Below are 16,012 nucleotides of genomic sequence, written 5' to 3' on the forward strand. Positions count from 1 at the left end.
GTCAGGTGTCATGCTCAGATGAAAAGACTCGAGCAGCAGCAAGACAATTTCGATTTATCAACTTGAGTTTAGTGCTCCAACCATGATGAAACCAATTAAAGGATATGAGAAGAGGAGTTCAAATAATTCTAAGTGTGTTAGAATGAAGTGTTGAATCTGACTGACACCAAAAGCTGCATAAATAAACTATGGATTTATGTTCATGTTTTTGATATACACACATTCAAGGTTTTTGCCTCTATGGCCATGGTCTTGCATTAAAGCTGCTCAATAATGTTAGCTATAGCTTTACAAACATGTTCCTACTGAACCTTTACATGTACAGGAGAGTGTTTTTTTTTTTTTTAAATATAATTACATATGATATTTAGGTTTCATCTATTACGTCGCTTGGGTTGTAGTGCCACTGACATAACTCGCAGCCTGTTTGTTATCTCTCTAAATGATGGCCTGGCTGCTGGGTTGAAAGACCAGCATTCTTCCATCAACTTTCTCCACTTTGGATCACAGTATTCTGGTATTGCAGGCCTAAGTGTGTTGCTTACAATTCCACCTTCATGAAAATTTCAGAACAATCATATAAAGAGATCTCTGAAGAGTTGAAAGGAAAAATGGCATAAACCTGAGCAAAGAATATGCTACAGGCTTGCAGGCATATATTCGGGAGCAAAATTAGATTTCACGTCAAAAAAGAACGGACTATTTGGAAAAGAATTTAGGAAGAAATTTGTAAACCGGTGTCAGCTATCAGCTGTAAGGTTACCTATGATAGCGCCACAGTGCATGTTGGCATATGGTTCCTCACCAGTCAAGATCTCCCACATTGCAATACCAAATGAGTAGACATCCACCTGCCAAAGAGGAGCAGTTAAAAATGCCAATTGCATTATTTTTTAAAGGTTTTTTTTATCTAATCAAAGTCCTAGATAGAAACTTGAAGACCTTTTCCTGAGGTCCTAACCTTCTCAGAGACTCGATTGCTGCTGCCATCAAGTAATTCTGGTGCCATCCATGGAAGAGTTCCACGAACCCCACCAGATACTAGTGTATTGCGTTTAATTCTTGACAATCCAAAATCTCCAACCTGAAAAGCAGATAATTTACCGAGTAAACCGTATCACGTATTTGCATAGTATTAGTTGCTGAATAAAACTAATAATAAATTATGGAAAATTCTTAAATGGATCCGGTCCACCATATACTCAATATACATGAATGTGGATCCATGTGAATTTTTTATGAAGGACCCACATTCACGTGTCATGGGTTCAGGTGGACTGGATCTAGGTAAGTCACTGGATCTAGGTAAGTCTTTCCCGTAAATTACAAGTATAATACTCTTAAGGCAAGGCAACTACTAGTCTCTAGAATGCGGACCATGTTTTCAAATATAGAAGAAAACTGCTTTGAGTGCCAAAAATGGTTTTCTGCAATCATATACCTTGCATATGGGCCGTTGTGAATCCCTCAAATTCACAAGCAAATTGTCACATTTCAAATCAAAATGAACAATATCTTTCAAATGTAGATATTCCATGCCAAAAGCTGCATCCATGGCAATTATAAGCTTTTTACGACGATCAAGTGTTCTGCAGGATGAATACTCCTTTATAAGTATATATCACAATGAGGTTGCAGCGAAATAAAAGACACATGGACTAACTCACTTGTCCTTTTTTTGCAAGACATGCCTCAAGGATCCATTAACCATATACTCGGTTACAGTTGCCCTTGTTCCTCCAGGCCCATCAGGGACTACACCATAAAATGCCACTACATTTGGATGGTGAAGATTTGATAGGATCCGTGCCTCTCTCCAGAAATCTTTAGTCTGAAAAATGGCAGGGCTTGGATTCACTCAAGCAAGATTATAAAAGAATATGTTGAAGACTAGTGCTAGGATGTACAACTTCATGCTTAGGTCATCCAAAAGTTAAATTCACTCATTTGGAGTCAATTTTTTATTACTAGTGTTCTTATTTTAAATTGTGAACTCCTATATACTTTTTTTTGTCAATCGTTAGGAATATATGGCCATTAAAATGAAATGGAAAAGAAATAGAAGCTCAAACACTGATGAAATCACTAGAAACACACCAGCCGCTCTTGCTCTGATGATCTGCCAGCAAAACAACTCTTTTTGATCCTCTTAATAGCAACATCAGTACCTCTCCACTTCCCATAATAAACAGTTCCAAATGTACCAGATCCTAGGTCTTGCAATTCTTCTATATCAGCATTCCTTATAATCTGCAAGTTGGCACCTAAATCATTTAGTTAAAAATATACATTCAAGATTCTCTTTTTGTGAGAGAAAGAGACAAAAACAGGACAGAGAAATAGGTCAATGAATAATAAAGGAGAAAGATCTAATTTTGGATGAATCAGTAAGAATAAGAATATCTGAAACTATAGTTATATATGATATGTGTAGCAGTTCGAAGGCTTTGATAGCCTGTTTTAGTTATGCAATGTCTCCTTCAGATAGAGTTGCATTGTCCCCACTGTACAGACAATAAATAATAGCTCCATCTCATAAATTGATCAGTTTCAAAAATAAATTCCTTAAAAAAAATCAGGTGAAGCCAATATAGGGGAAATCACAATCAAACTTCTACATATATGAATATTCTAACCGCTTAAAGGCATAATTAAAAGAACCTGAGAAGGTTCGTCCAATTTATCATGATGAACACATTTTATTTCAAGATGCATGTAGGTGTGTGCAAACAAATTCAAATCTAAAATAAATCATCAGTATGTAACTGTTATATTTTTGTTTTAGGTTCCTTGTGGATTGTCTGATGATATTTCCTCCAAGAAGTGTGCAAAACAATGTGCTCAATGATACATTTGCTGGTGAAGGAACTGAAGGAATGACTAGTAAGTGGCAGATAAATGTTGTGAGAGCACAAGCCATATTATATTTTTGTTTTGAGAGTTTTTTTTGACAAGCAATTGCTTCTGATTTTCCTGACCGGCTTGAACTTTAAAGGCTTGAGGGTGAGGGTGTAATCTTAGTGCTATAGAGCCCAGGGCACTATGCCACATATGTGCTTAGAACAGTATGTTCAGACAATCCACGAAATTCAATTTCCAGAAGAATGTGAAATGTTCATTTTACAGAGTTTCAATTTCCTTTTTGAAGTTGGCTTGCTGTATAGTCAGATTATTAAAGAGAAAAGGTTTTTGCTCATACAAGAGGATTTTTGCTTCATAACTAGTATAACTTGCTAAATATATATGTCATAATCTTGAGAGAGAGGAAGGATCTTTTAGCACCTGGTCCTAACACCAAGGAAAATTCTAGCTTCTCAGATAGATACAGGAAGTATTCACATTCTAAATCACAAGTTTCAATTGGATGTTACTTTGAAATATTGATATTGGAAATGCATATTCATGCCTGAAAACATATCCACTTAAAATTAACTGTGAAATTATCATAAAAAGGTCACAGCCATTAGTGCAAACTATCCACATCACATAGGAGAGATGAAGTGAGCATTGCATTGTAGCGCAAAAAAACAACCGGATGTCATATTTCCCTAGCAGTTGAAGCACAAGAATACTGTCAACACGTTGAATAAGGAAGCTACATATTAAATGCAGATACTCTAACGAGATGATAGTTCTGAACCTGCAAACCGTAGATGCCTGCTTCTATTTCAGCCATAGCAGCATCACTAAAAGATTCATCAGTATCTCTGCCGTCAGCCTTTGCATCCAAAGAAATACAACGTAAAAGGTTAAATTTATCACTAAACATATGATGATGTATTCAAGGTATAAGGGAAAATTCTACCTCAGATTCAGATCCTTGGGCTGTGCTTTCTGTCTCTGTATCCCTGTGAGATGGGAATTCATCAGTCACCTCTTCTTCTACATGTGGGAAGACTCTTGAAGAAAAGGGGATATCTGGAGGTGTGGTGCCAGTAACATCTTCAACAATTACAATCGATTCCAGCATCTTATTCTCATTATGATAATCTAACTGCTCTGGACCATCTATAATCTTTGATTCCTTGTATGGTTTTCCATTAAAGCTTACGCTTTCAACCTTGTAGTCAGGATAACTCAAAGGTTCTTCATCATAGAAAGAGAACAATTTACTTGAAGCAGCAGTCTTGGCTACTTTCTGAGATGCCTGCATAAATGCTGGATGGTTATTGGTATGCAATTTTAAGCTCATACTAGCAAAAGTTTGCTAAGGAGAGAGCTGGACTTACAGAGCTCTGGACTCCTTCAGATGGAGGGTGATGATATCCAGGATACACATCAGGATTGTGTTGACAACTTTCTGCTATCGTACACTGCTGATCGATGGCGGCATTTTGGTTCATGAAAAATATGTCAGGTGCAGGTCTAGCTTTGCCTGATTGGCAACTCAGGGGATGCTCCCTCATGTTATCCACAGAATTCTCAAAAGCATTAACTCCAGTGGTACAAACCATTCTTCCAGATACTTGTGAGTCTTGTTCCCGGTGATGAATGCTTGGAAGGTTGTCCGAGTTTTGTAAGCCTTTGTACTCCATGGAATTATCACTGGATATGTTTCCTACACATTGCCTGCTTTCAGCAGAGCAGTTTGTTGTCCCGTCCACCCTCTTCAACAACACTTGGTCCATGTAAGTATTCTTCATAGTGTCAAAGCTGCACTCATTCTGGTGTTTCTCACCCGTTAAACCTTCCCACATGATTGGCTCTTGTGAGGAACTTGACATTGCAAGAGAAGGTGATTTTTCCCTTCCATAATTCCACATGAACAGAGTGTTAACTACTTCTTCATAGTATTTTGACCCCTCATCATGTTCCTGCAATCGTGAGTCAGAAAGTGCCCTTTCCTTAAGCCTGCGTTTCCCTGAATTTATATCACTTTGAAGATGTAGTGGATGTGATATAAAATCTCCACTTGGGCTACGATTGTGAAAATGCATTTCAGATGGCTTGTTAATTTCTGTCAAATATTGGTGATGCTGATGGTAATTCATTAATGTTAATGGCCTTTGGGAAATTTTATTATAATACATAGAAGCCTGGGGATGATAGGAATTGTCAAATGGAATTTTGTCCAAGGCAAAATTATTAGTGCTCTCATTACTCTCAGTACATGATGGATCAATATAAAATTGTATGCTAGAATTCTTCTGATCTTTGTGCCGAATTGGACCTGGAGATAAAGGAGGAGATTGATTGAATGACTTGCCTGAAATCTGGAGTTTAGTGACAAACTGAACAGCAGGATTTGGAAGTGTTCCCATCACATTGGAAATATTTGGACTGCAATCATTATCTAATGCAAAAATGGGAGTAGGAGAGTCGAGATGAAAAGTTGGACCATGATCTGAAATATTTCCCATTTGCATTGGTAGGCTTGCCAAATTTTGTCCACTAGAGCTCCTTTGAGAACTCAGATCTGGCATGCCATTAACAGCAAAAACATATTGACAGTCACATTCACTCTGTTGTGGAGTCATTCCCTCAAATGAATTTGGGGTATCAGGTTCAGTAGAAGAAATGAGAAATATCCGCAGTCTTTGTGAGCCCCCATTCCTTTCTATCTCTTGATATTCTTCTATCATATGATGTAGATCTTCATTGGAACAAACAGAAATAAGAGCATCAAGATCCTCACCAGGGAGCTGGTACTTAATTGTGTGAGGTTGATTGCAAATCGCCAAAGTCTTCTTCGCAAGTTCTTCCCATGTTACATTTTTCCTGATGGATATAATTCGTGTCTCTCCACCCACATACCTGAGTTTCCCATCACTTGGCCTTGGTAATATCCTGCCACAAAAGCTGCACAAAAATTTCATTTTTCCAGAGAAAGCACTTTCCCAAATTGCGGTTCCATATGGATGATATGACAGAGGGGACTCCACCACATACTTATGGGGAGTTGTCGAGCCCATATTAACTCGAACAGAATTCAGTTCACCAACATATTTACCAGGGTGTTGTCCACTGGGACTATATTCCCATTGACACCTGCTTATACGATCAGAATAAAGCCTGTTCTCTACTTTAGCAGCATATCCAGTCCTGGGAACATAACCTAAGGCATTATATTCAGAATCTTTTCTATGAATCTCATGAATGCTGGAAAGATCCTCATAAACCATCTGTTTGTCGTTATAGGTAGACATTCCTTGTGGTAGCTGGTTTTGATCTGCAACTCTTCTTAGAGCAATTCGATCACGTAAAAACTCAGTAGAAAATTCCTCACCTGTCTGTAAACAAATATCATTTACATCTCTTTCTTCAGCAGCTTCATTACCAGAGAAAACCTTGGTCATATCTCCATAGAAATGATGGCCTGACCTATCAGGAGTCTCCCTTATCATGGTATCAAAGAAATATCAACTAATATAAGCATATGAATCACTAAATTGCCAACCCTTTTTTGCTTAAAACTCTTCAAAATCCTTACATCAGTTGTGCAAATGCCTCTCCAATTGGACCGTATAATATTCCTATGCACTAAATCAACCGCAGAATTGGTCTTTTTCTTGCAATTCCATAGCACCCAATTGTAATTTTCACGATGACAATGATTGTCATATGATGGTAAACTTTTCTGTACCATACAATTGTGTTATTGCTTAGAGTACCTAAATTTCCCTATCTTCACTGCAAAATGCAATCAGCAAAATCCCCGTTCAATTAATCATACTTTATGATATATGAGCTCAGCCAACTCCAGAACTCATACACAATTATACCCACAAAATCACAATCACACAGAAGAGATGCAATTCATGACCGTCATCCCTCATTGATCTAATCTGTCTTTCTCAATCTTTCATTAAACGGTATATCGCTGGAGTCTCATATGGAAAAAAATAAAACAAAAGGTTCCAACTGTTAAAAATTTACAAAACCATCCAATTAATGAAAAACTCCTATAATAATCAAAAGAATCAAGAAAAATTCATAATTCAAATGCAAGTTTCACGAAACAATAATGGGTCGTAAGCCATTGAATGTCTTGCTCAAGAAACGACCTCCAAGGATGATTAAATTAATATTGTGTAGTATTATTGCATAAAGCAGAAAACAAATAATGTATATGAAATGAAACCAAGATCAAGATGTTTTCCTTCAATATTATGAATGTATGTAGATAGAAAATGAAAAGTGAAGCACTTACAAATGAAAGGAAGAGCTTACATGGTTACCTGTTTGTTTGTTGAGATTTGCAGTTTCACGTAGAGATTTTCGCCACGAAACGTTGTTTAGAGCTCATGGACGAAACCCAGAAAAGAGAAAATTGGATTTTGCATTCCAGTTTTGTTAAGGAGTCATGGGTCTTGAAGGAGAGAGAGAGAAAGCCGTTGCATGAGAGTCGGAGGGAGAGGGAGAGAGAGCTTAAAATAACGCGGCTAAGCTGGACAAAAAAGGGAGAGGTCCTAACTGCAAAAACTAACTCATGAATGGAAAATTATGACATATCAATTGATTAATTGATATTTTATAAACTATTTTTATCATCCAAATACAGAGCTCAAAAACCCATTTCATTTTGGAAATAACTGATCAAATATATCCTAACATATAGAAATATTAATTTTTTAATAATAAAATATTTTTTCTTTAATTTTTAAAATTAAAGTTTATATATTATTTTTAATTAAAATAAAAATAAAATATGAAAAATGAAAATTTTCCGTGCAAAAAATTTGACATTAAATATAAAATTATGTTTCTAATTTACCTAAAAAATTAAAGTTAATTTATTTAGCTTCAAAAAAAGAAGCATTTCATTTTTAAGCCTCGCAAGCAATCTCCAAAAAGCACACCGGAGGAAATTAGGCTACATCTGATGAAGGCCCATTGCCAGTACAGAGGATAACTTATATGGCCCAAAACCCACAAGTATCTTGCATTGCACATGTGGGAATCAGGTCACTAGTTAGGAGACAAGGGGAGGGGAAGCTGCTTTCTTCCCTTTTTTGTTTTAACTTTTTTAAATACAAGACAACAAGGGCCTGTATGGATGGGAAAACCGCATTATGCTTGATTTAATTAAAAATAGAGTTAAATTGCAATTGAATAATTTATAAAAGAGAGAATATGAGATCATCGGTGATTGTGAATACCTTTATCTCTGTGTACATTTGTTATTATATTATAAAAGACAGAATTGGTTATTGAATCTTCTGAAAATCTGACTAATACTTATCAGTGAATAAAGAATTATAAGTGTAATGAGAATCTTCTAGATTATATTTATTAGCGGTAACTTTTCATAAAATTTTGATTTATTTAGGAGAAAATAAATTTTAATAAAGTATTGAGTGTTATAATATCATGGTCGTTTTTTTTATGGATGAGATTTCTGTGATTGCATATCAGTTTATTAAATGATCCGATTTTAGGGCGACAGTTCATTGACTTATTTTGAACAATTATTATATCGCATGAATATTTCAATCTAATGCTTATAAAAGTATATTGGCATCTTCTTGATGCCAGATATATAAGTGATTTCATAAGTGCAAAATTTTTTATGTGCAAAATAAAATATGGTTAAAGAAATTAAAACATTTTTTATATCTCAAAATTAAATTAGTTAGATCAATAGATTTTAAATTGATACATGGATCCATAAAGTGTGAGAACAATGTTATAAGAGTGAGCATTTGATTTAAATTCAAATCAAATCGAACAAACTGAATATCAAAATTCAAGTATTTATAAAAATTAAATCAAATCGAATTAGAGAAAAAATCGATCTGAATCGAACTGGTTTAATTTGATCAGTTAGACTTTCTATTTTTTAAATTTTATTTTAAATATTCTGTTATTTAATTAAAATATTTTAATTTTGATAAGAGTCTAATCTCCTTATATTATTAAAAGGATATAATATGCGTAACTAATTGATTTAATTTGATTTTTTTTATTTTTTTAATTAAAATTAAATTAAAATAATTAAAAATTTTAAAAATTAAAATTAAATTAAAAAATATAAAATTAAATTGAATTTTTAAATTAATTCAATTTAATTAATTTTTTTATTTGAATTAAATACTGTCTATTCTATAATACGGCTTCCTTAACACCGCTATTTGATTAGATATAAAAAAATTAACAAAATTATGGAAAGATAGACTAGAAATGCAGCAGCATCGATAAAAAAAGAAGCTTGAGATAATTTTTTGCATCTTATTAGATTTGAATCTCATAATCTAACTATTGGTGAAATGTTTGGTAGACTCGAACACAATAAGAGCAAGAATGAGTATGTATCCTCTAACACTAGATCTACATGTGAACCATACTACCCAATGGCCTGACCTATCAGAAGTGAGGTGGACAAACTCACTTTTAAAACAGGAATAAGAGCTTCTAATGAGACCAAAAGTCTCAAGAAAAAAAGAAACAAATGAAAGAAAATCCCGAGAGAGCCATCTTATTTGAAAAATGAAATTTTATGGGAAAGTTGAAAAAAAGAGAGATTCTTAAAACTTGAATAGGATGTGTTGCGTCCAAATCTTAAGTCAGTCTTAAATTTATTATTTTTCAAATAAAGTTTTAAAAATTAATAAATATAATAAGAGATTAATTATAAACATATAAGAATTATTTTATAAATAATTATAACATTTAAGAATCAATGACTGGCAACTAAATGATTATCAATAAAACGAAAATTAGGGATAAAAATAAAAATATAGGGAAAAATTATAGTTTTAACTATTAAATTTAAAGATTAAAATTATTTTTAATTAAATATCACATCAATCTATACTATATAGATAATTTAGCGGGATGAGGGGATAATTTTAAGATTTCTAAATATACCTTTAAATTTTTTTTAGTTATTTACATTTGAGTTTGAATATTAAATTATATTATGATTTTATTTAAATGAATTTAAAATAAAAAAATTGAATTTTGAGATATACATAAATAATTTAAAATTTAAAGTTGATAAAGATTTTATTATTTAAATTAATTTAAAATTAAAAAATTTAAATTTTGGGATATGCATAAATAATAAATATCAAAATTTTGAGATTATATTATTAAAATAGAACATTTAAATATCAAATAATTTTAAAAAAATATAAAACGAATAATTTTCATAAAAAAATTTTAAAGTGCATAGTGACTTTATTATTAAATTAATTTAAAATTGATAAAAAAAAATTGAATTTTGAGATATATGTAAATATTAAAATGTTAAATTTTTTAGGTAAGATTATTAAAATAATATATTTAAATATTAAATAATTTTATAAAATAATATAAAGCAATAATTTTGATGATATAAAATTATTGGATAATAAGTGATTCTTTTATTATTAACAATTATATTTAAAATTTAAATTAAATATTAAATAATTATGATGAAATATGAAACAATAACTTTGATAATATAAAATTATTATATAATATGCTGTTATTTTAAATTTAAAAAATATTAAATTATTATATAAAAGTGAATCTAAAAAAAATTATATAATAATAAAGTGATAATATAGCTCAAACATATGACAATGACAATTCAATTCGTAATTAAGAATATTAAAATATTAAAATAATTATCACAATATTAAGATAAGAAATACAATTTTATAAGATTAAAATTATAAAATAATAATTTCATTATCTTATTTTTTAATATTATCTAAAAACTTAATATATACACATGCAGGATAATTAACAAAATTTATAATTTTGATAATATTAAGGTGTTAGATATTAAATTGATTTTTTTTAAAAAAATTATAGGGTAATAATTAATTATACAATTAAAAAAAAAATAATTGAAAATTTTATATATATTGAAGAATGGTTAAAAAATTTACAGTTATTGAGTGTCACTAAATGTCCATTATAAAAAAAAGATAGTTCATATTTTTTTTTATGTGATAAATTAAATTTTAAAATGCCTCAAATTAGTTTATCTATTATATTTATTATTTTTTGTATATATGTTTATGCTGAAAATCTTTAAATTAATGTTTAATTTTTAGATATAATTATTTTAATTTTATTTATGCTTTTATAATTAATTTTTAGGTGATAAGAATAATATAGAAGAAAAATAGAAATGAACGTGCAACTTGCAAACATATATACTTTTATTGATAATTTACAATTTTAATAAAAGAAATAAAGTATTAAACTACTGAATTTTACAGTTGATTCTATTAAATATACTAAAAGTGTATTTGACCAAAAAAAGAAAGCTAATATTAAGTGATTTCAAGGTAAATTTTATATTTTTTTATAAATTTTTTCATATTTTTTGCATTTATTTTATTTTTATAATTTTTGTAACTAATTTAAATTGAAATAATTATATTTAATAGTGTAATTAATCTATTTAAAAATTTATTTAAAAGAAACTTATGCCATAATTAATAGTGCAGTATATACTTAATTTGATGTTCATAAAAAAATTTAAATATAATGTAACTTTATGTTATTTCATATTAATATTTTGTTTTATTAATTACATTTTCATAGTCTTCATAATATAAATATTATTAAAAGAATATAATAAATATAAAATAAAATTACGTATATATTTAATGAGTATAAACAAAGTGCAATGCATATTAATTGAAGTTAATATTAATTAATGATGTTAAAAACATAAAAAAAAACTCCTTGTTTTGAAACAAAATTATAAGAATTTTTATTATAAATTAAATTATATAATCTACTTAAACTGTACGTGTTTCTTTTTTATAATTTCTCTATAATTAAAAGAAGACAACTTGATTTAAAAAAAACGACTTGGTAATAAATTTATAAAAGTCTTTGTGGTTGACTATGAAAACTCTCACAATCTCAAGACTTTTCATTTCATGGTCAGGATTCAAAATTTCTAATCCAACGATTTTAAAATAAGGAACGACTTCGTGGCGTTGGTTTGTTATTTTTTTAACTTATGATTTTATGATAAAAATATTATGTGTTTTATTAGTTTTATGTTGTTTACACACTTTTTTCTCTAACATAATTATATTCATAGGACGTTAAAATCTATAATTTATTATTTATTACTTTTAAATTTAATTTTTAAAATTTTTAATTAAAATAATAATTTTTTTAATTACGATTCATCCTTATATTTTTATAAATGATTCTGAATTTTGTAATACAAATAAATTTTTATATTTTTATAAATTAAATTCTCATATTTATTAAAATTTAATATCTTATATTTTAAAAAATAAAACAATAAATTGAGAATAATTCAAAAACTTAGATATAATATTTATTCATATTCAAGCCAAAAAAAAAGGCCACTTCTTAAACCAATTCCGTCTATACATTGATTTAATATTTTGATTTCTTATAAATAGTAAGCTCAAAGTTATTAATATCTTATAATAAAATTTTTTATATTAATAAATTTAATTTAATAATAAATATATTTCAATAAATTTAAAAAATCTTTGAGTTCTAATTTTTCAATCTCATTTGAAAAAAAAAATAAAATTAAATTTTTTTATCAGGTTAACTAATAATTAGCTGGCGTTCCATTTATGGCAATATTTAATTATTCCTGCTTAATTAACCAACTAATCGTTGACAAAAAAAACTAAACGAATCACAGCTGTACACATGGAGCCAGCTAAACTTGCGATCTGTTCCCCATTTAACTGATCACGGACGGTGATCAGTCTTAATTAAACATACTAATTTATTTTATGAGAAATTATAAATTAAAAAATAAAGTTCAACGAAAAAGGTTAAGAGAGAAATTTTGTGGAAATAAGTGCGAATAAGTTTGCTCCAATTTAAAATTTTTTAAAATAAATCTTTAAATTTTACCTTTAAGTTTAGTAAATTTAATATAATATTTTTTTTAAATATAAAAAATTAAATATTTATTTACATAAAAATTAAAAAAAATATAGACATAGTAAATAATTTTTAAAATTATAAAAATAAAATTTTATTAAACCAAACCTTATTCGATCTTACAAATAAGAGTTTTAAATTGTAGTCAAATGATATAATTGTTGATTTTTTTTTTATTTCGAAAAAAATAAGGAGAAAGACTTTGCTTGACACGTGCATAGCACTTTAAATAATCCTAAGAAGTTTCAGTTGGCTAAGCTCCGGTGGATGAGATAATTACATGCTTCAAATTAACAAGTAAGATGCTCTGCATAGCTCCTCTGTTTTCCTTTTCTCAATGCAGACAATATGTTTTAAAGTGTGATATGAGAAGAAACGCGTTATAAAGATTTAAAATTTCGATTAACAGAGTATTTTTTTTTTTTATGAAAAGAACAGATGACAAATGAAGATTCTGTATCGATTTCTATTAATGAAAAGCTTGCAGATCAATCCCCTATATTTTCAGATCATTACATTTTTAAAGTGTCAAAGGAACAATGGAGCGTGAATGAAGAGGCATATGAACCGAAATTAATTGCAATTGGTCCTTATCACCATGGTAAAGATCATTTACTTGCCATGAAAGATCACAAAATACGATATCTTCAAAGCCTCCTTCAACAAAGTTCTCAGAAAGATGTATCAAGATATGTACAGATTATAAGAAATTTGAAAGAAAGAGCTCGTAAATATTATGCAGAGCCTTTAAGTTTTACCCATGATGAATTCGTTGAAATGATACTTATTAATGGTTGCTTTATTATTGAGTTTATACACAAATTGCTAGAAGGTGATATGGAAGACCCTCTTTTCAGATCTAATCATATGTTGCATAGTTTCATGGTGGACCTCCTATTGCTTGAAAATCAACTTCATTCTTCATACTACGGGAGTTGCTTGTCACAAGCAATGTGATTCCAGACCAAGAAAGCACCTTCATTAAAGTGATTTTGGTAATCTATGAAAGATTTCTACCAGGCCCACTGTGTAATTCAAGTCACGTATACACTCCAGAAAATATGATACAAATCAAGAACCTACTGGAATTATTACATGATCACTGGCAACCTTTCCCTGCAAGACTAGAGGTTTATGAGAAAATGGGACAAGCCAAGGAAGGATGTTTTACGCGCTGTGCCACAGAGCTCAAAGATGCCGGGATTAAGTTCAAGAGTGCTGTTGAGAGAAATAACTTGTTCGATATAAATTTTGTAAACAGTACAATTAAAATCCCAAAAATACGAATTGGAGATAAAACAGAGTGTCTCTTGCGAAATCTCATAGTCTACGAGCAGTTGACCTCTTCCACGAGTCCAAAATACTTCACTGATTACATGAGATTCATGGATTGCCTCATCGATTCTGCGAAGGATGTAGAGCTACTTTGTTGCCAGGGGATCATTGATAATTGGAAGGGTGACGATGAAAGCATTGCTATTCTATTCAACAAGCTTGGAGAACATGTCTTCTGCGAAAGGGCTCTCTACGCGGATATAGTGAACAATGTAAACGAGCATTGCAAGAAACGAAGTAATCTGTGGATGGCCAAGTTGAGGCACGATTATTTTCAAAGCCCATGGTCTTTTATTTCTGTTTTGGCTGCTATCATGCTGCTCCTTCTCTCCTTGACTCAGACTGTTTATTCAGTTCTTTCTTGTTATAAGTAAATTGTCAATGTTTCTTGTTCATTTTGTTGTGGCATTTGTAATATTTTTTCCTTCAATACGGTCGCTTACGGTCGCATAAATAATATAATGGTATGATTGAGTATCGTTCTCACAAAAATTTAGTATCTAAATATTAGATTATGGTTGAAGTAATTATTTGAACTAATTGAATTAATATTAAAATTAATTAATAAAAGTAAAATGTGCGGCAAAGTAATCATAAATTAATAAAAAGATGACAATTAAATTAATTAATTCAGTACTTAATAAGAGAAATCAATTAGAAATTAAAAACAATTAAATTAAGCAATGACTAATTAATTCAAAATTAACTAAAACTAATAATTAATTAAGTGTAAAAATTAAATACGGAAAGTTGATTTCAAAAATTTGAATTTACATTCTATTTAATTCAAATTTTTTCTAATTTCTATTAATGTATGGATATTTTATTACTTAAAAAATTAAATTTAAAATTACCTTAATTTTCTCTCAAAATATTAAGGTTGTGCGTGAAATTCTCCCATACCCTTAATCAATTTATTGAATCTAAGAATATAAATTTTAATTCTAGGTTTTCCATTATTAATCTACTCTTCTCAATACATCAATTAAATTAAAAGAATACTTTGTTTAGCCAAATACAAAACAAGAAATTAAGTATAAAAAAAAAATTAAAATCAAATACTCAATTCAAAATTAGAAATTAGAATAAACTCATCGATAAAAATTAATTCAAATCTAAAATATATTTAATTTCTAAAATTTAAAAATTTACCACTAAACATAATATTTACAAAGGAAATCTCAAAATGAAATAAAGAAAATATGAAATTAATAAAGAAGAAAAAAATCCAAATGAAAAACTCTTCAAATGTTAATAATCCATACTTAAAGAGTATTCGTCGATGAAGTTCTCGTAGCCCTTTTTATTTTCCGTGTGAAATGGGAGGTGATTGCTTTTCTTTTTATTTTTAGGTCTTTCTCCTAAAATATAAAGAAAAAAATTATTTATATATCCTAAAAAGTTATTTTAGTAGAATAAAAAAGACCGCCATATCATCACCATAGCCTACTGATTTTCTGTACATAAAAATGTATTAACGCTTATGTAACTTCTTTTCCTCTTTGAAATTAATATTTTTCACTTTAAAATTCAATTGACATGGTTTTTTTTTATAAAATGTGAATAAAATATTTATAAAATATTAATTTATAAAAATTAATTATAATTATTAAATATATTAAATAAATAAATAAAAATAATTATTATTAAAAGTAAAATGTCATGTAGATGTTATTATGATCGCAACTGTCTATGAACATATGGAATCTAACCGATTGAACCCAATGATCACACAAGGCAGTAATGTCCTCTATACCACAGCTAAATTTTTTTTTTTATCATACTACTTTTATTATTAGTATTTTGACTCGTAGAATTATCTTTAATAATAAAATTTTCATTTTCTAAG

The 16,012-nt window shown here is 29.4% G+C and overlaps 2 protein-coding genes across 2 annotated transcripts; one reads left to right on the plus strand and one right to left on the minus strand.

The window, feature by feature from the left end:
- Positions 1-203: 203 nt before the first annotated feature.
- On the minus strand, positions 204-6,905 carry LOC110612349. Its single transcript, XM_021753116.2, has 9 exons — positions 4,230-6,905; positions 3,806-4,138; positions 3,641-3,718; positions 2,098-2,250; positions 1,668-1,831; positions 1,442-1,589; positions 962-1,084; positions 764-851; positions 204-553 (listed from the first exon to the last, which is right to left on the minus strand). Exons 1-9 carry the CDS (start codon positions 6,342-6,344, stop codon positions 375-377), a joined length of 3,381 nt encoding a protein of 1,126 aa, XP_021608808.1. The 5' UTR covers positions 6,345-6,905; the 3' UTR covers positions 204-374.
- A 6,361-nt stretch (positions 6,906-13,266) lies between these two features.
- On the plus strand, positions 13,267-14,537 carry LOC110611655 (UPF0481 protein At3g47200-like). The gene is made up of 2 exons (XM_043955116.1): positions 13,267-13,660; positions 13,849-14,537. The coding sequence occupies exons 1-2, from the start codon at positions 13,267-13,269 to the stop codon at positions 14,535-14,537; spliced, it is 1,083 nt and encodes a 360-aa protein (XP_043811051.1).
- The last annotated feature ends 1,475 nt before the right edge of the window (positions 14,538-16,012 follow it).

This window comes from Manihot esculenta, chromosome 3 (assembly GCF_001659605.2).
Source record: "Manihot esculenta cultivar AM560-2 chromosome 3, M.esculenta_v8, whole genome shotgun sequence".
Classification (NCBI taxonomy): Eukaryota; Viridiplantae; Streptophyta; class Magnoliopsida; order Malpighiales; family Euphorbiaceae; genus Manihot; species Manihot esculenta.